General features: G+C 35.9%; 1 protein-coding gene across 9 annotated transcripts in view; it reads left to right on the forward strand.

Annotated features, from left to right (window-relative positions):
• The window catches only part of ATE1 (arginyltransferase 1), a 232,303-nt gene that overhangs the window by 40,557 nt on the left and 170,763 nt on the right, over positions 1 to 20,983 (forward strand). For 8 of the 9 annotated variants that reach the window (XM_058298251.1, XM_058298250.1, XM_058298260.2 and 5 more), the window contains one exon: positions 12,334 to 12,366. The exons of the other annotated variant lie outside the window; for it this stretch is intronic. In XM_058298251.1, the coding sequence (XP_058154234.1) occupies positions 12,334 to 12,366 (33 nt within the window). The remainder of the gene's footprint in view (positions 1 to 12,333; positions 12,367 to 20,983) is intronic. 9 annotated transcript variants of the gene reach the window in all.

The raw sequence follows: 20,983 nt of genomic DNA on the forward strand, positions 1-20,983 counted from the left end.
GCGGCACCCTGAAAGTCCCCTCTTACTGTTTTCCCATCAGTATTACTGCTACCTCTCTTGATTTGTAAGACTGTAGATTACTTTTGCTTTTATACTTTTCATAAATACATCTTACATGTGTTCTCTTTTTGTATCTGGTTTCTCTTATGTTAGCCAGAGTAATCCATATTATGTTGTAGTAGATTGTTCATATTGTTGTACACTGTTCCATTTATGTGTATAGCATAATGTATCCATTTCTGTTGTTGACAGGAATTTGAGTAGTTCCTGGTTTAGTGCTATTAGGAATAATGAATAGTGCTGCATATGTTTATCCTTCTCTGTGTCTTTTGGTGAACATATGGGTACATTGCAGTTGGATACATACTTTGGATAGTTACTATGTCATAGCATATGCAAATATTCAGCTTTTAGATATTGCCAGTTTCCCCACTTGTGCTAGTGTTTTGGTCTTACTTTATCATATCAGAATGTAATGTCAGGTTGCCCTTTATTGCTAATGCTAGGTTTGATCACTTAATTAAGGATGGCAGCTATCAGATCTCTTTATTAAAAAGTTACATTTTCCCCTCTGTAATTACATTTTTCTATTTTAAAGGTATTTAGAATGCAATAGTAGGGTGATATTTTTGAGATTTTTAAAATTTGTTGAAATATCTTAAAGCAAGTCCCTGGTAATTATCTTTTCATTTCTAAATACTTTGGTATTTTGTTTCTTTTTTCTGATTCCATCAGGTCAACTTCTATGAATCTGAAACTTTTCTGATTGAGGACATTTCAGGGTACAGGGCACAGAACCCTGTTTTCTAACTTAGTTCAGTGAACTTCCTATGAGAGACCCAAATATAAGAAGACCTCCACTTATGAGAGATAATTAATTTTTGGACCATTACCTTATATTTAGATACATAGATTGAAAAGTGAGTCTGGAAAAGGTAAAAAGGTTGATGACGGGTCTATGCTTACTCCATGGAGTAGGGTTTCTTAACCTTTTTTGTTCCATGGACCCCTTAGCCAGTCAGGTGAAAACCATGGCCTCCTTACTAAGTCCACATTGTATTGTATATTATTTAGTAAATATATCACACCTGCACCAATAAATCCCCAGAAGAATAATGTTTTTCTGAATTTCACTTCAAGCTCACAGACCCCTTGTTAAGAACTCCTGCCATGGAGGAATGAAATATGGTAGAATATTGGGTTATTTTCTCACTCCAACCACCAGGTGGTGCCCTTAATCAAGAACTGATTTGTGTTTTCATTATGGCCCAGCTCTGGTCCTGTATTGGATGGATGTAAATTGTGTGTTCAGAATGAATAAATTCTTTTCTTCTGTCATTTATTAGAAGTAATTTGCTTTGAAGCATCAAATATGATACATATCAATGATTCTGTACTTGTTAAAGAATTTAAATATTTTCTGGAAATTAATCGAGAGAAGCTTTCAGCTTCATTTTTCCCTCTCAACAGCCTTACTCTCTGTGTATATGAAGCGAGCATCAATACAGATATAGAAAATTATTCAGTGTATCAGTTTAATATTCTCCTCAATTATGCAGAGAAGCCAGAGTATATGTATAGATATGTATACTATTTTGTAATTATTTGCTCTGGCATATAGTTAGTACAGTTTGAATGATGACAAGATCTGAGCATTTTGAAATATTTTACATGTATTTCTAAAGTCAGGGCTAATTTACTTGAGTAAAGTAGAGTGCGTAGGCAATTACTTGAATAATTAACTTAAAAATGCTACTTTTCACAAGTAGCCACTGAGTCATGGCCTACTGGTATGTGTGTAGTCTGTCTGTAGGGTATGACAAAACATTTGTTAATAATAGTCAAATTACCAAAGCTTTAGAATGATTCACTTAAATTGGAGCAGAGTCATGGTTGTATCCTCAGTATAATGTTTCTCTTTGGGGAGATCCATAGGGGTAGAGTTAAAGCTACCACTGGAAACATTTTCTTTAAATTTCCTTTTGATCAATAATTTCCAAAAAATTGTCTCAGATTATAAAATCAATATCATGGAGATGAAAGGGCCTTAGTGATTGTGTAAATTAACCTCTTTTATTTAGAGAGATGAATAATTTGTCCAAGATAACCTGGGTGATTCTTGGCAGAGCAATGTCTAGAATTTAAGAACCTTTTGCACAGACCATGGTATTGCCTTATGATGAGGGCAAAGTGGGTACAAATAGTAAATATTCAATAACTGACATCAGTGAACAAAGTGTTTAATGTAAGCCAATGTTCCAGATGACTGGAATATTTTTGTTGCCAAAATTTTATGTACTCTAATAATTTAAAATGGCAACCATTGAGTAAATCCGATAAAGATCCACTTGTGCTCATGGAGTGTACTTTCATGGGTAAGGGTAGGAATGATCAGAGACAGTCAATAAACAGCAAACATAATAAATGAGTAAATTGTGACGTAGCTTAGCAGGGGATAAATATTATGGGAAAAGTAGAGCAGGTGTGAGGGCAGATTATGAGTATTGATTATTGGCTTGAAAATGAGATTTCATCTGTCAGTAAAGTGAAAATCAAGAAAAAGGGGGAAGGAGCTTGAGGAATTAATTCTTCTGTGAGTTGGAGCATTAGGAAAATATCTTTCTGATTCCTCATGTTAACCTTTGTTGCTTTCTTCTGGGATTTCGTCTTTGCTTTTAATGCTTGAAGTTCTGGAGTAGCTTCATAATTGATCTTTAGCCTCTAAATTTTTAATACCAACTATCTTTTCATATCAACTGTAATGACTTATGGTTAATATGTACATATATTGTTTTCTGAAAGCTAAGGAATATGACAATAGGATGGAATGTTAGGTATCAAATGGAATGTTTGTCCTGAAATTGAAGTTGATTCTTGATTCTGTCTGGAAACAAATCTGCACAGTGATAAATTATTGGAGTTCAGTGGTGTGAAGGTGATACCAGTACTACCAAATGACACTTGTTATGTTTACAGTTCTATATATATATCCATGTATGTATATTTGGTTGGGGTAATTGATGATATAAAGGCTCAGTAGCATCCAGTGAGAGTGTGAAATCTGATCGGGCATTCCTGCCTTAAATTGCAGATCCCCCACTTATTATTATGTGGCCTGGAGTAAGACTCTGATTCCTTGGCTTTGTGCACCTCAGTGTCCTCATTTGTAAACATGGGGGGGAAATAGGAGTAAATATGATTATATTTGTAAAGATGCTTGACCAATAATAACTGATTAAACGTTAGTTGCTAGTATGTGGATGATGATTTTAGAAATCATCAAAGATACTGAGGTCAAGGGCAAATAAGTGATGCCTCTTGTCTACACAGAAGAATTTTTAATACTGTTCTGATTCTTCCTGTTCTTTTATACCATAACAGACATGCAAAAAAGCATCATTTGGGTAAGGCTTATATGGGTATTTTTTAATAGATCTACTTGAAACTGGAGACAGGAACTCTAGGTGTTTCTGTTTAAACTCTGGTGATAGAGTTTCTTGCTTATACTTGAGTAGATCTTCCTCTTTTGATGAATTAGCAATATGGGACAACCATACTCTGTAACCTACATTGTGCTTGTAACATCAACTGTTAAAGAGAGTATACCAGATCAGAAGAAATGCACAGTGCTCAGCAGAGTGCCTGGAATGGAGTAGGTGCCCCATGGGCATGGACTGAATGAGCAGCTGCGTTGTTGACTGTTCTTCAGGAACAGCTGGAGAGAGAATTCAAGTGTTGCCAAATGGAAAACTACTCAGGAAGAAAATAATGTTCTTGAAACTTGTGACATGAAGCAAAAAAGGAAATTCAAATGATGTCAAAAGCTTTTGACAGTTGTCCTACTGTAATAAGTAGAAGCTGCTTTTAATTTCCTGAGCAAGAATGTTGAGAAATTTACCTACAACAAGTTAAGCACATTTTAATGAGTATAAAGCTCATGTGATGGGAATAATCTTGCTGTGAGCACCATTTGTCTTTAGCTTTTGTATTTTAGTTCTGTTTTTTCCATTAAACCTGAAGAACATCGAGTTTTATGACCGCTTGGTAATGACTTGACAAATGAACAATACCATCTATTGATGACTAGTCTAAATAAGGAAAGTTTGTATTTTGCTGTGGTCATTCATTTTACACACCAAGTAATTTTAGATAACTGCTTGCATGACTAAAAAACTGTTGATTTTGTTCTGTTCAGTTGTTAGTTTAAAAAGTAAAAATGTTTGTCATCTATATATGATTATCCAGAGAATAATGTTGCTTTTAAGAATGTGTGAAAATAGAAAACGCATAGGTCTGTAAGTACCTATTTCTCTCTCTCTGCCTCTCTGTAATGTTAGCTTTTTTGTAACATTCTAGAAATAGCTCAAAATCTTATATTTGGAATGGCTTCTACATTTCTTTTTCCTCTGTGATTCTTCTGTTCAACCAGTCTTATGAACATTTAATTCTTAGCATGTTCTTGTCATTACGGCAGATCCTGGTGAACGTATAGGTATAACAGACATGGTCCTTATACATTTTGACTAAGAATAAAATGAATTTTAAAATACTTCTAAAAGCTTCTATTCATAGGTTTTATATTAATGTTAAAAGTAAATATTGAAAATATATGTGCTTTGCACAGTGTAGGGGCATTTGATCTTGTTTGGAATCATTTGGGATGATAAGTATTTAAGCAGTACTTGTAACCATTGCTAATATGATCAAGTATTAGTTTTAATAATCATTAAATTGCTGATAATATATTCCATTTTTTATACTTTTGACCAGAGGGCTTTTAAAGCAAATTTTGCCTTGACTTTGTTTTGCTATTTAAATTTGATTTCTAGGTTTTGTGGTGTTTTTTGCTTATCCCTAATTCATATCATTCTGATTTGAAAGACATGAGTTTTCAAGGTCATTTTAAAATTCTTTTATCCAACTTAGTGTCATGTAAGTTATGTCTAGTTTTTCCTTCAGTGTCTCTCGGATAGTTGTTCCATAGAAATGACACTTACTGAAAGTTTTCCTGCAGGACACTAGAAAGAGTGGCCGGAGAACCCGAATGTTGTTAAGAAGGCCCAAGAAGGAGGGAAGTTTTTCCTTCAGTGAGAGCAGTTCCTCATTACTGGTGACTGCTTGTTTCTGTTTATGGCATCTTACCTTGGCCAGATGGCCCATGTCTACAAAGTAGCCAGGGGCCATTAAGAGGCATAGGAAAAAAGAAAATAATATGAATATGCATTTAAACAGCAAATACTTATTGAGTCTCTACTATGTGCCAGGTACCAATTTAGACTCTAGGATATCTAGCATAATGAAAAAGATAGAAAAATTCTTGCCCTCAGGAAGTTTATGCGGTGAGGAAGATAGATAATAAACCAAGAAGTCTCCAAAATAGTGTCAGAGTAGTATGTGCTAAGGAGGAAAATGAACAAGCAGTGAGGAATAGAGAGTGTTGGGGTGATAGTGTAGATTGGGATGTCAGGGAGAGGCTCTGAAGCGGGGATCTTTGGAAGACAGCTATGAAGAGCGTGCACCTTGTGTGTTCTGGGGGAAGGTACAGTCCAGGTCAATGGCATGACACACTCCGAGAACAGCAAGGACACTGGCGAGGCTGAAAACAAGTCGTGGTCACATCTCCTTTCTTAAAGATTGCTTAAATCACCACTGGAAAAAATCCGTCCCCCTTTCTTTTTACCATTCATTGACTGATTTTTCAGTATCATAAAAATTATTTCTGTTTTTATAGACTTGTTAATCACTTTGTTCTCGTTAACTAACACCCTTTTTTTCACCTTATTTTAGTGAAATTTTAGTAAAGCTGAAGCCCTTAGAATTGGTATCTCTGGGGTTTATTACTTTCTCAGTGATTTCTGATTAATGGTGGTGTTACATTGGTATAATGAAGGGAATCATAGATTAGAAAATGCTCCTAGGTTGTAATTCTAGCTTTGCTGCTGATTCTATTATAATGTAACCTTTCTGGACCTCAGTTTTTCTAGATAGAAAGTAAAGGAGTCTGTAGTAGTTTGATATGGTTATGAATTCCAAAAATAGATACTGGATTATGTTTGTAATCTGATCTGTACCTGGGCATGATTGTGTTGTGATTAAGGCGTTGGTGGGTGGGAACCACAGATAAAAGGCATAACAAAGAACAGAGTTGAGGGTTTCTGATATTGGAGTTTTGATGTTGGAGTTTGATGCTGAAAGCTTAAGCTGGAGCCCTGGCAGGTAAGCTCACAGAGGAAACAGAAACAAGCTCCAGGAAGGTAGGAACACTGAGCCCAGGAAAAAGAAGCCTGAGAAAGGGAGGAACCCAGGTAGCCTGAACCCTCATAGACATCAGCAGCCATCTTGCTCCAACACGTGAAAATAGACTTTGGTGAGGGATGTAACTTATGCTTTATGGTCTGGTAACTATAAGCTCCTACCCCAAATAAATATCCTTTATAAAGACCAACCAATTTCTGGTATTTTGCATCAGCACCCCTTTGGCTAATAGAGTCGGACTAGATAATTGCCAAGGTTCCTTTTAGCTATAAAATTCTGTGGTTTCAATGATTTAAGAAAAATCCTTAGGAGTGACTCAGTAGTTTTTCTTTTACTTCCTTTTTAAATATTAATTTTTAAATTAATTTTTAAATTTACATAAAGTGTACAAGTCTTGGGGGGACAGCTTTCTGAATTTTTACATATGTATATGCTCTTATAATCACTTCTCAAATCAAGAAATGGAACTTTTTCAGCATTTTAGAGGGCTCACTCTTCTCCCCTCCCTGTTGGTACTCTGCCACTCAAGAGGTAACTGCTATTTTGACTTTTGCCACCATAGATTAGATTAGCTTTGCCTGTTCTTCAGCTTATATAAATGTAATCATACAGCACATACTCGTCTGTGTGTTTCTTCTTTTGCTCAACATACTGTCTGTGAGAGTCATTCACAGTTTTCTTTCATGCAGTGGTAGTATTCCATTTTATAAATATAGCACAATTAACCCATTTTACAGTTTTTGCTACTGTGAACATTCTTCTACCTCTTTTTAAAAAAATATATTTTATTTATTTCTCCCACCCCCTTGTTTGCATTTGCTGTGTCGTTTGTTTTGTGCTCATCTTCCTTTTTTAGGAGGCACTTGGAACTGAACCCAGGACCTCCGATGTGGGAGGGAGGCATCTAATAGCTTCAGCCACCTTTGCTCTCTGCTTTGTTGTGTCTTTCACTGTGGTTTCCTCTTTGTGTCTCTTTTTGTGTCAGCTCACTGCTCTGTCCTGTTGCTTCAGCTCACTGTCTTGCTTGTCTTCTTTTAAGATACACAAGGAACTGAACCCGGGACTCCCATGTGGTAGCTGGGAGCTCAGTCGCTTGAGCTACATCTGCTTCCCTCTTGTACATGTCTTTTTGTTTTTTTTGAAAGAGTTATTTTTTTATTTCTCCTGCCCCCCCACCCGTTGTCTGCTCTCTGTGTCCATTTGCTGTGTGTTCTGTGATCACTTCTATCCTTATCAGCGGCACCAGAATCTGTGTTTCTTTTTGTTGTGTCATCTTGTTGTGTCAGCTCTCCATGTGTGCAGTGCCATTCTTGGGCAGGCTGCACTTTCTTTTGCACTGGTCGACTCTCCTTACGGGGTGCACTCCTTGCACTTGGGGCTCCCCTACGCGGGGGACACCCCTGTGTGGCATGGCACTCCTTGTGCACATCAGCACTGCGCATGGGCCAGCTCCACACGGGTCGAGGAGGCCCAGGGTTTGAACCGTGGACCTCCCATGTGATAGCTGGACGCCCTATCTGTTGGGCCAAGTCCGCTTCCCTGTACATGTCATTTGATGAACATAATTCTTTTCTTGGATCTATACCTAAGAATAAAATTGCTGAGTCTTAGGGTAAATATATCTTTAGCTTTAATAAATACTGCTAATTTTCTGTAGTGGTTGTAGTATATGAAAATTCTCATTGTCCCACATCCTTGGCAGTGCTGGGTATTGTCATGTGTTTTAATTTTAGCCTTTCTGGTAGGTATATAGTGATATGCTACTAAGGTTTTAATTTGCCTTTTTGCTGAAGACTATGTAAGTGAGCACCTTTTCATATATTTATTGGCCATTTGAATATCCTCTTTCTTGTTAAGTGCTTGTTCAAGACATTGTCCCCCTCTTGTCTTTTTAATTGTGAGAGTTTTGTCTGTACCCTGGGTTTGAGTCCTTTCATATATAAATGTATTCTAAATATCTTTTCCCAGTTTATGGTTTGCCTTCTCATTCTTCCTAGGCACTGTTAATCAGTATCTTCTGATGAAAAGAGAAATTTTAATAAAGTCCCAATTTATCAATATTTTTATGTTAGCATTTTTTTTTTTAAGATTTATTTTTTATTTATTTCTCTCCCCTTCCCCCCCAACCCCCCCATGGTCTGCTCTCTGTGTCCATTTGCTGTGTGTTCTTCTTTGTCGACTTCTGTTGTCATTGGCATGGGAATCTGTGTTTCTTTTTGTTGCATCATATTGTTGTGTCAGCTCTCCATGTGTACAGCACCATTTCTGGGCAGGCTGCAGTTTCTTTCACCCTGGGCGGCTCTCCTTATGGGGCGCACTCCTTGCGCTTGGGGCTCCCCTATGTGGGGGACACCCCTGCGTGGCAGAACACTCCTTGCGCGCATCAGCACTGTGTGTGGGCCAGCTCCACACGGGTCAAGGAGGCCCAGGGTTTGAACCGCGGACCTCCCATGTTGTAGACGGACGTCCTATCCACTGGGCCAAGTCCACTTTTCCTGTTAGTGTTTTTTTACATAACTTTTACGAAATGTTTGTCTACTCCTGTTCATAAAATTATTATCCTGTGTTTTCTTCTAAAAAGCTTTATTTTACTTTTCATAGTTAGGTCTGTGTGTATAGTGTGAGGTAGGAGTCACAATCCATCTTTTTTCAAATATATGTCCATTTGATACAGCACTGATTATTGGAAAGACCATCTTTTCTCAATTGAATTGTAGTAGTACCTTTGTTATAAATTTGCATGGCCATGTATGTGTGGCCATCTTTTGTATACCCTCTAATCTGTTCTTTAGGTATATTTGTCTTAGTTATCGTAGCTTTCTATTAAGTCTTGATGTCTGGTAGTGTAAGTCTACTAGTGTTGTTATTCTTCAAGATTGGTTTGGCTATTCTAAGTAGGTTCTTTACATTTCCATATAAATTTTAGAATCATTTACCAGTTTCCATTAAAAACAACCATCATGTTGGGATTTTGATTGGGATTGCTGTGAATTTGTAGATTGATTTGGGAGAATTGAAATCTTAACACTATTGAGCCTGCCAATTCTTGAACATAGTACGTCCCATCATTTATTTGGGTCTTCTTTAATTTTTCTTTATCATCTTTCATAGCTTTCAGTGTTGAGCTCTTTCATTAGCTTTATTCCTAATTATTTTTGTAATCTAATTTGATGTTTGATATGATTGTAAACGGTATTTTTTAAATGCTAATATATAAGAAATTCAATTGATTTTTATAATACCGAGCTTGATTTAGTTGCCTTCCTAAATCCACATGTTTATTTTAATAGCTCATTTGTTGACTTCTTTAGAGTTTTTAGATGAACCAGAGCTTCTAATTGATAGGTCTTCTGGGCTGTAAGGTCCCAGGTCCTCAGATGGCCAGCTGCAGATGTAGTGCAGTGATATCTTGAATTATTCTGTAAATCCATAAATGATAAGATAGGGTAGTTTATCACACAAACATGAGCAAGCAAGCCTGCCACAAGTGAGTCTATTTGTAAAGAAGACATTTCTACTGGACAGTTCATGAAGCACATTCGGGGAACAGAACCTTGACCTCAGGCTTTCTAACTGCTGATCTAATGTGCTTTAGAGCAGGGATTCTTAACCAGAGGTCTGTGAGCTTGAACTGAAATTAAACAACAACAACAACATTATTCTTGTGGAAGTGTGTTGGTGAGGGTGTGATATATTTATTAAATAATACACAGTATAGGGTGAACTTAGTGGTCTGTGGTTTTCATCTGACTGGCAGAGGGATCTGTCGAACGAAAAAAGGTTAAAAACCCCTGCTTTAGGGGCTGCCTGGGGAGAGGTACTGCCTAGAAGTAGTCTTTAAAATGGATCCCCAAAAGATAAAGAATTTGACTCTGTTTACCTCCACTTGTTTCTGGAATGATTAAGCGTATTAATGTCTATAAAATCAGTAAGATCTTTTGTAGATGATACTAAATTCTTTAGTTTCTCAATGTTATGCCTAAATGCTTGGAACTTGGAGTAGGATCATTGCCTTAAACCTACCACCTATACCCATTACACATTTCTTGTTGAGTAGAATAACATAACTGTATTACAAAAGTGTTATTATCAGCTACAGCTGTGGCCATAGTCATTGTTTATGCTGATCAGTCATCATAATGGTGTTTGTTAAAAGTAATCTGTCCCTTCCATCAACTTTCAGTATATACACAGAATATATTTTGCAGTCATGTTTGCTTTTTTATGATTGTGTTTTCAAACTTACCATTTGTATTGAATATAATGTGTGTAATTCTTTTGAAGAAATTACTAAGTAATTAACTGAAATGAAATAGCAATGGATTTTTCTGGTGCACTAATAGAGAAGAAGCATTTTTTTGAATTGTTTTCATGTCCTTTGAAAGGAGTGTATACATATGTCTTGTAATTTGTTAATTCTGTTTTTAATGCTTTAGGGATTGAAGAACTTTTATTTATGCATTTCATATTTTGGTAGCTTCATACAGGACAAGAATCTTTAGGTCAATGGCTAGGTTTTGAAATAGTCATGACACAAATGTTACACATACAAATGATAAAGATGTTATGTAAGTTATTAGAGCCTCGACATTAGTTTTCCCTGAGAATATTTATGAATATGCTTTCCTTTATTGTTGTTTAAAGTAGATTTCATCTTAAATGATGCATGAATTACTAATAAACATGTACCACTTATAGATTCAAAACTATAATGTGTCCAATATTAGTTAACATGCACGTATGGGCAAAAAGCTTAAAGCCCTAAAGAATTACATTTCTCATTTTCAGATACAAATTTCCTTTCCTCAGATAAAAATTCCCTTTACTGTTAAAATTGGCTAGTCTTTGAATTAGCACTTTTTACTCTTGGAATGAAAGATGAATCTTGTCTTAATGTGCGGCTACCTTAACAAGAATTGAAAACCACAAAGTTGGCATTTTAAATTTCACTAGAATCATATCACATCAGCATTTTGAAAACTTTCATATTTTGATATATTTTACACTTTCAGAAATTTCTTTTAATTTTTAATGTAATTGAATTGCATATTGATCTATTTTAAATTAAGAAGAAAATTCTGTGTGTATTTTAAAACCATCTAGGGCCCAGGTAATACTAGTTAATTATTTGGTTTTGGCATGTGCTACTAATGTTCTTTTAGGAATATATTTGCTTTATTTTTTGGGGGGGCGGGATGTCTGATATATTTTTAAAGCTTTTTATTATATAGAGAAAACTTAAAACATCCACAAGGTAGAGAGGAACACATAATGAATGCTCATATATTCATCTCTTATTCTCAGTAGTTTTGATATGGCCAGTCTGGTTTCATTTATATACGCCTACCTCTTATTCCCTTCTCGGAATGATTTTGAATGAAATCCAGACATCATATAATTTCATTGGTAAATATTTCATTGTGTATCTCCAAAAGAGAATACAAATTATTTGTGTTCCCTGAGAATTCTAATTAGCTTTGTTGTGGAGAGGAAGTTCAAGAGTGCTTAGAAGCAGGCCTTCTCTTTGCATTTTATTGTAGTTAATTTGCATATATAGAGAGAGCAAGAGTTTATATTATTTCGGTATTTTGTTATTATAGTACATCTCTGAGGATTTGAGATGTTGATTCTGTAAATAACATCTAAGAAGAAAGCATTATGAATTACCATCTAGTATTATGTATGCAGTTTTGTGATGGTGGCCTCATTGCAGAGCTAATCTGGTTTACTTTGTCATTTGTTCATGACTTCCTCCCAAAAAAGTTTTTTATCTTTATTTAATTGCTAAGAGAAACAGGCAGCACTTAGTTTCAGATGAGATTCCATGGGCATCTAAGTGTATCTAAAAACAAAAACAAAAAGAAATATATAGCTACTATACCTACTACAGGCTAGGTTTAACCTTTGTATACTTTGTTCATGAATTATACAATGTATGAAAACATTAATTATATATAGACTTTTAGGTTCACTTTAGATGTTATTGAAAAGTTGTGTAGTAATTTTTGCTTTTTTGTGTGTTGTTTTTTGCTACCCACATATTGGTGAAATCGATTCTATTCAAATTCGACTCTGCAGTTCACAAGATTCCTCTGCAGCTCACCTTTGGAGGTAAGAATTTAATCAGTGACCTCAAGAGTAGAATTGGTAATTGAACATCATTTGGTATCTTTTACCAGGCATTTATTTGGTAATTTAAAGTGATTGTTTTTGGTGGGATACACATTTTTCAATAATAGTAAGGGGATGAATGCAGACTTTTTAAAAGTGAAAATTCCTGTCAGTTGCAAGTATTCTGTTATTACTGGAAGACATATTTATAACAGGCCATTCATTACCTCTAGTACCTTTACATTACATTTTCTTTTTCAATAATCAGTGTGAAATCAGTCTTTCATTTTAAAGAACCTTGTTTCTCTATTACTCCCATAACTATTTATGCCACATCAACCATATTCTGTAAAACTGCTGTGGTGTTAAAAGAGAGCCAGAGCCGTCACAGGCAAGGGCTATCATGCATTGACTAGGGAAGAACAAACCACCTTTATTATAAACATTTATTTAGCTCCTGCTACAACATAGGTGCAACTTTAGGTGCTTTATTCACTTTCTTATTTAATCCTTAGAATGTTTCTATAGTGCAGAACTCAGAATCCAGCGGTAAAGTTGTGAGATAAAGAAAAACTAGATTTTGAGAGAACCGGCTACCATTGTGAGCTGCAGTTGATAAGGAATAACTTGTAGAAGTGGGAAGACTTGGAAAAGAGGAGGAGGAGTGGTAAGGCAGCAGGGTGCGTGGAAAGATTGGCCTTAGAACCAACCCAAGTTTAAGATCGTGTCTTTACATACTAGCCACATAATATTGGGCAAATGACAACTTCTCTGAGCCTTAGTTTTCTTATTTTTAAAATGGAAATAATTCCTTCCTCTCCAGTGAGGCAGAAGACCCAGAAGCTGTTTATAAAGTGTTATTTAAAGTTTAATATTTTCTATTCTCCTCTTAGGCTGTAATTCAACCCCACACGTAAGACTCTATTCTCTAGCTTTCACTTAACCTTGCCTCTGCTTCTGTTTTTTCATTTTGTTTTTTGTTTTTATAAACTTTATGTTTTCTTCCTCCATTCCCAACTTGTTCAAATCATATTTATCTTCTGGATAAGCTCATTTATTACATTTCTCTCTGAGGCTGTCTCTGACCTCTCCACATAGAGGCAATAGTTCTTTTTTCTGCTATTATAACATTCCCATGATTATTGAAGCTTTTATGATTATGTGGTATGGTTCACTTTGGCACATGGACACTCCTGGTGGCCATTTTGGGTGATGGCCCAAGGAAACTGACCTGACCGAAGAAGCTAGAAGAATCCAGGTTTGGTTAAGTTTTCTAAATATCCAGGAGCAAGGGAGAAGCAAAGTGATGTAGTGGAAAGTTTCTGGGCCTTGAAATGAGAGAGACATGGGTGGCCATAGGCAAGTCACTTAATCTTTGAGATCTGCTATTTTCTAATCACAAAATGGAGATAATAATGTGTACCTTATACGATTATTAAAATTAAATGAGATGATGTGTGAAAAATACTGAGCAAAATGCCTGGTACATAGAATTTTAAATAAGAATTAAGTGTGAAAACAATAAAAATAAAAATCAAACCATAAGAAACTTGAGGACAATGTAAATGAGTATATGTCTGCTCTTTGGTTGGTAAAGCACTTTCCAAGCATAGACACACTGGGAGGTATCTCAAAGGAAAGGGTGGAAAAATTGGGTTTAAATATGTAAAAATTTATAATTTTGTTCATGAAAACAAACATAGTTAAAAGGCAGTTTGGGGAAAGTGTGACAAAGTTTTTATGTAATGAGCTTTTAGAATCAATAAAAAATATACTGATTTCTTTTGCATAATATTTGGATTTTATCATATAGCTGAGGAGGTGACATATATAAAGTAATAAATGTATTTTAAATGTTTAGCCCTATTGGTAACCAAAAAGTATAGGTTAAAACAAGAGTGATTATATAGTTTTTGTCTATATGGAATGGGATGGGGTTGCTTATAAACTTCATCCTTTATGGAGAGTAGTCATTTACATTAAAGGTTTATATATTCACACATTGTGACTGAGTGATTCTGTTCTAAGAATTGCTGCTGGAGAAATAAAGATAGGCCAGAACTTGTATAAAAATGTTTATTACAGTGCTGTTTATGACATTAAAAAACTTAGTGGAGCTGGCCATGCGCAGCGCTGATGCGCGCAAGGAGTCCCGTGCCACGCAAGGGTGTCCCCCGTGTGGGGGAGTGCGCCCGTGAGGAGAGCCGCCCAGTGTGAAAAGAAAGAGCAGCCTGCCCAGGAATGGCACCGCCCACACTTCCCATGCTGCTGACGACAACAGAAGCGGACAAAGAAACAAGACGCAGCAAATAGACACCAAGAACGGACAACCAGGGGAGGGGGGGAAATTAAATAAATAAATAAATCTTTAAAAAAACAAACAAACAAAAAAACTTAGAAACAACTTGAATGTCCAGCAGTAACAAAAGGTCAAGTAAATCATGGTACAACCATATAGTAGAACACCCTACAGCCATTAAAGTGGGAATCATGAATATATGTTCTTGTATATATTTATGAGTAATAAATGAGTAATATGAGTAATAAATGTTGCTATATTAAGACATACAGGATGCAAAACTACACATGTAGATCTCAATTTAAAAATAAATTCCTAGAAATTAGTCAGGAGGGAGATAAAATGTTAACAATGATTTCAAAATGTCAAATTATTTTACCCTTTGCTCTTCCATGAAGAAGCTATAATGTGAAAGAGATACATTGTTAGTTTTTGTAGTGATGGTTGTTGGAATCAGGAATTTGATGTGAAATGCATCAGGGAAGTCTGTCTGTTAATAATGTTGAAATAAGATCTAGCCTTGAAGGAAAAGAGGCCCACAGGAACTTAGATGAAGTAATATTGATAATGTTTAAGGCTAGACTCTCAGTTTGGTACGAACTTAGAGGAATAACCAGGAATAAGGGTCTTCACTAGAAGGCAGTTAGACTAGGTCATCTTACTCAGATGGAAGAATAAGGAGACTGGAGCTTGATGTCTGCTTCATTGGGGCAAGTAGCAGTAGACTGAAGATATTGCTAACTAATGGCAAACATACTTCTAATAGATCTTGTACCAGAAATAGATATTGGATTATGTTTGTGAACTGATCTATTCCTCTGGGCATATTAGATTGTATTGGATTCAGAAGCTTCACTTTTACTTGACCGAGTTGTGATTAGGGCTTTGATTGGGCCATGTCAGTGGGATGTTGCGTCCCCACTTCCTCGGTAGGCAGGGACTCAGAAAACAACATGGCAGAGGAGGAGGTTGGGAGTTTTGTGTGCTGGAACCCCCGGAAGTAAATTGCCCAGAGAAGCAGATATTTGGGGAAAGGGAGAAGGCTCCATTAGACATGGCAGAGGCCCTGGCAAGAGAGACAGGCTATTTGCCTGATAGTTTACAGCTGTCCTTGTGAAGAGAGCAGAGCAACTGAGCCTGGAGAGCAATGAGCACCAGGAGAGAGATGAGACTTATCCTAGCCTACAGCTGATCCTGGAAGAAGCTAGGACCTCATGGAACCTTAAGAGGAAGAGGAAGCCTGAACCCTTGCAGACATCGGCAGCCATCTTGCTCCAACACATGGCAACAGACTTTGGTGAGGGAAGTAAGTTACTCTTTATGACCTGGTAACTAAAAGCTTCTACTCCAAATACCCTTTATAAAAGCCAACAGATTTCTGGTATTTTGTATCAGCATCCCTTTGGATGACTAAGAAGACTTCACTAATTGACTTCTTTTGAACGTAAGCTTAGTGAGAAAGGCTCCTGTTTCTCTTATTTCCTTGTGTTTCCATTTTTGTATAACTGGTACATAAGAGGCCCAGAGTAAGTATTTTTTGATTGAATGAATGAATGAATGAATGAACAAATGAATTGGGAGAGGCTGAGAGTAGCAGACTTTTGCCTATAATTTCCAGGACTCAGATGAAAGCAGACAAAGTCCGACATATTTTAATATAGTTAATAATCTGTGTTCCCAGCTTGATTATAGCTACTTAAGATCTGAATATTGTCTTTTTCATCTTTGAGTTTTCTCAATTAGGGTTGGCACCTAGACTATATACTAAAGTATATTTTGAATTAACATCTTATTCTCTAGTTAAATATTGGGAATATATTTGTGGAAGTGTCAATCTTTGGCAGAAGTAAAAGGCAAAGTATCATAATCAAAGTTTAATAATAGTTTTTGTCATTTTCTGTCTGATCTGCTTTTTCCACTTAATGATCTGGAGTTATATCTTACCTTGGCTAAATTGATCTTTTTTCTTCCTGGGCTTGTGGACATGAAGAAGAAAAAGAAATAAAATTTAGAGATGACCTGTGTGTTTCTCTTTTGGTGAGAAATGCTTTGAGGGCTTTCGGTTATATTTTTTAGCCTGTCTATTTGATGGCTTAGTTATTGGTGGCTGTCCCAAATCTCCCCTAGCATTGCTGAGCTCAGGATTGCCCTCATTTGTTACAGCACGTACCCTAGGACTACAGTAAAGCCAAGGCAAGAGAATTTTGGGGAACCGTAGTGGTCTCTAAATATTTAATGTTGTCATTAAACCAATGTTTTAGTTGGAGAAGGAAAAATAGAAATATGGTAAACGCCTAATTTTGGATATAAAGGGAAAATATCTCTGGTAAAGACAACAAAATACATGAGCCTTGCAGTTAAAAATGAAGGTGGCTTTAAATTTCATTTTGTCCACAAAAACTGTGCATGAACCATATCCCTTTGTTTTAAGTCCTAAACAGTTAACTGCCACATGAATCTAATGAAATTGTCAGGTTATAGTAATTACATCAGTAATCTGATATGTTGTCATTTGAAGGGAGCCATGTGTGGGGAGTCAGTTACTTCCCTCTGTGGGCTGACCCCTTTACTTTCCTGTAAGCTGAAGACTAATAGAGCTCATTAAGCTTTATGGGAAAAGAGCTTTTATCACCTCGTCAAGTCAGGCAGCATATTTCCATTATATTCCTAATTTTGTGTGGCTCTGTAGCTGCTGATGTGTACTCCCCTGCTAGGTTTACATTGGACCTCTCTCTTACGGACATTTTTATTGACATTTCTAAGTTTGAATCACATTTTGTGTTGTACTACTTACAGATGTCTTCAATTAAATGTGGGTAAATAAAAGGGATTATATTTCAGAGGCCAAAGGATTCTTGAAATTCTCTTCTAAGTCATACTGGACTAGCCAGTCCAGTAGGGTACAGTCTCATCATCATTTTGGAGGTACAGAGATAGAGGAAAGGAATTTGGAAGAAAATCTAAACTATGTATGAATGTTGGGCATTTAGGTTTTTTCCCCAGGTGATTTTCTTAATGTACCTTGGGCCTCACTATATAAATGTCACTCTATTCCTTTATTTCAGATCAATTAAAATCTTTCACATTAATAGTAATTATGGTAGCTGTTATCAAGAAGTGTAATTAAGGATTTATCCTACATAATTTTAATTTTCACACAAAGGCCTTTGAGGCACATATTCCCAATTTTCTCATGAAGAAACTTGAGTCTTAGAGTGGTAGATTAGCGGTGTGCTCCATTATCACTACAGCTAATAGAATATGACAGCAATAATGAGATAGGAAGGAGGAAATGGAATGATGCTGCTATAAGGTCTTACATTGTATATGAGGTGATTTAAGTCTCTGAAGGAAGACAGTGATAAGTTACAGATGTGTTTAGTAAATGCCGGAGCAGAATTTCTCAGCCTTTGTCTATTGACATTCTGGGATAGATAATTCTTTGTGGGAGCTGTTTTGTGCATTGTAGAATATTTAACAGCATCCCTGGCCTCTACCCACTAGGTGCCAGTAGCACCCTCCCCCTGAACTATAACAAAATGTCTCCAGACGTTGCCAAATGCCCCCTAGGGGACAAAATGGTTCCATGTTCAAAACTGAGGCCCTAGAGTAACCTTAAAAAAAAAAAAAAAAAAAAGGACAAAGAGATACAGTTAATAATGAAGATAAAATGGAATAAAATGTTATCAATCTAAAAGAAGGCAGGAAAAGAGGGAAATGGGAACAGTAATATTTTGATGATACTTCATCATTTGTAACAAGTGTTCCCCAACAATGCAAGGTGTTGGTGGTGGGGTGATTTATGGGAATCCTCTGTTATTCATGATTGTTTTGTAAACTCAGAACTTCTGTAACTAAAAAAAAAAAAAAAGAAAGAAAGAAAAGAACAAAGGACAAGAGGGATAAATAGAAAACAAATAGCAAGGTGGCCCCACTTAAAGCCAGTCATATATCTGATTACATTAAATATAAATGATCTAAAGCAAAGCTTTTTTGCAATATGGAAATGTTATTTATCCTCTCTCCAAAATAATAACCAGTGGTTGTATGTTGCTGCTGAACTCTTTAAGAACTGAATTATTAATTAAAAAAAAAATTAAATTTAAATAGGTGTATGTGGCCAGTGCTGCGCTATTGGATAGTGCAAATCTAAGTACTCCAATTAAAAGTCAGAGAGGGGAGTAGATGTAGCTCAGTGGTTGAGCATCTGCTTCCCACATATGAGGTCCCGGGTTCAATCCCCAGTGCTTCCTAAAAAAAAAGAAAGAAAAAAGAAAATCAGAGATTGTTAAACTAAACTAAAAAAATAAAAATAAAAAATTCACCTAAAATATGAAGACCTGCGCTGTATAGGTTAAAAGTAAAATGATGGAATAAGACATAACAAATGTAAATACTAATCATAAGTGAGTTGAGGTGGCTATATGAATATCAGACAAAGTAGACCTGTGGACAACTATTACCAGAAGAAAAGAGGGACATTTCATAGATACAGTGATCTGAAATATGTATGCACCTAATAATGGAGCCTCAAAATTTGTGAAGTAAAAGTAAATGAAACTGAAAGGAAAAATAGACAAATCCACAATTATAGTTGAAGACTTCACTACTTTCTCAGTTATTATGATAGAACAAATAGAAAATTAGAAGAAATATAGTAGACTTTTGAATAACATTATCAAAAAGTGACTTGACTTAATTGACAGCTATAGAACACTATACCCAACAAGGACAAAATGTGTATTTGTTTTCAAATACACAGGGACCATTCACCAGGATAGAGCATAATCTTAATAAACATAAAAGGATTGAAATCATACCAGGTCAAAATGGAATTAAATTAGAATAATAACAAAATAACTTTTATAGTTCAATAACACAGCATAGTTAAAAAAAGGATAAAAGGATTATTAGACATTTCACCAAAGATGATGTGTTTGATAAGTATATGAAAAGTTTTTCAACATTATTAGTCATTAGGGAAATGCACATTAAAATCACAGTGAGATACCTCCACAGACCCACCAGAATGGTCTAGACTGACCATACCAAATGTTGGTTGAGGATGTGGAAGAATTGGAACCCTTGTGCATTCTGGTGGTAATAAAAAATGGGATAGCCATTTTGAATAAATAGCCTGATGGTTCCTCAGAATGTTAAAGATATAGTTATTATATGACCCAGCAGTCCCACTCCTAGAAATAAAGCCAAGAGAAATTAAAATATAGATCCACACAAAAATTTGTATGCAAATGCTCCTAGCAGCATTATTCAGAAGAGCCAAAAACTTGAAACAATTCAAATGACCATCAACTGATGATGAATTAACAAAATGTGGTATATCTATACAGTGGAATAATATTCAGCAATAAAAATGAACAAACTTCTGATACATACTACACCATGAATGAACCGTATATGAATTGTTCATATGAATTGTCCAGAAAGGGAAATTGTTATGTCAGAAAGCAGATTAGTGGTTGCCTGAGATTGTGGGTAGGAGTGGGGACTGACTGCAAATGGCCTTGAGGGAATTTTGGGAGTGGTGGTAGTGGTGATGGAAATGTTCTAAAATTGAATTTTAGTGACGGTTTTCCAACCTTTAAATTTACTAAAAGTCCTAGAATTCTAAACTAAAAATGGGTGAATTATGGGAAATGAATGTGGCTCAAGTGGTTGAGCACCTGTTTCCTACATAGGAGGTCCCAGGTTTGGTTTCTGGTGCCTCCTGAGAAAAACAAAAACCATAAGCAAAACAAACAAACAAAAAAACAACTCATGGGAATCAATGTGGGCTCAGTGATTGAGTTCCGGCTTCCACATACAAGGTCCCAGGCTCAATCCCTGGCCCCCAGTACTGGAAAAAAAAAAAAAAAAGGTGAATTATATATTATTCTTCTCTTTCAATTTCTCAAAGTGTAGAAAAAACCCGAATTAGTTTCGCATTCGGTTTCTATATTTTGTACTATGCCCCTAGTTGTGGTATGGTGTGATGAGCAGTTTTAGTATTCAATAAGTTAATACCGTGCATTAAATTAGTTGTGTGTTAATTGATATTTTTAATATTAACAAGCTAACACTCAGAATAGTAAATAATGTCAGTCATTAATATTTTTGATATCTCATAAAACCAGCTTTAAAGCTTTTTTGGGGGGCTTCAGAGCTCTCTCTGCTTCTCACCTGAAGCTGTGTGATAGGGAGAGAATATATTATATTTGGATGTTTGTGTGTTTGTGCACTGATTGCAGGCTACAGGTGACAGGGTTGGGGGTATACCATAGTCACTTTAGAGCCAGCAGGATCATTCCTTTGGCTGTT

The sequence above is a fragment of the Dasypus novemcinctus genome, chromosome 6, assembly GCF_030445035.2.
Source record: "Dasypus novemcinctus isolate mDasNov1 chromosome 6, mDasNov1.1.hap2, whole genome shotgun sequence".
Lineage (NCBI taxonomy): Eukaryota > Metazoa > Chordata > Mammalia > Cingulata > Dasypodidae > Dasypus > Dasypus novemcinctus.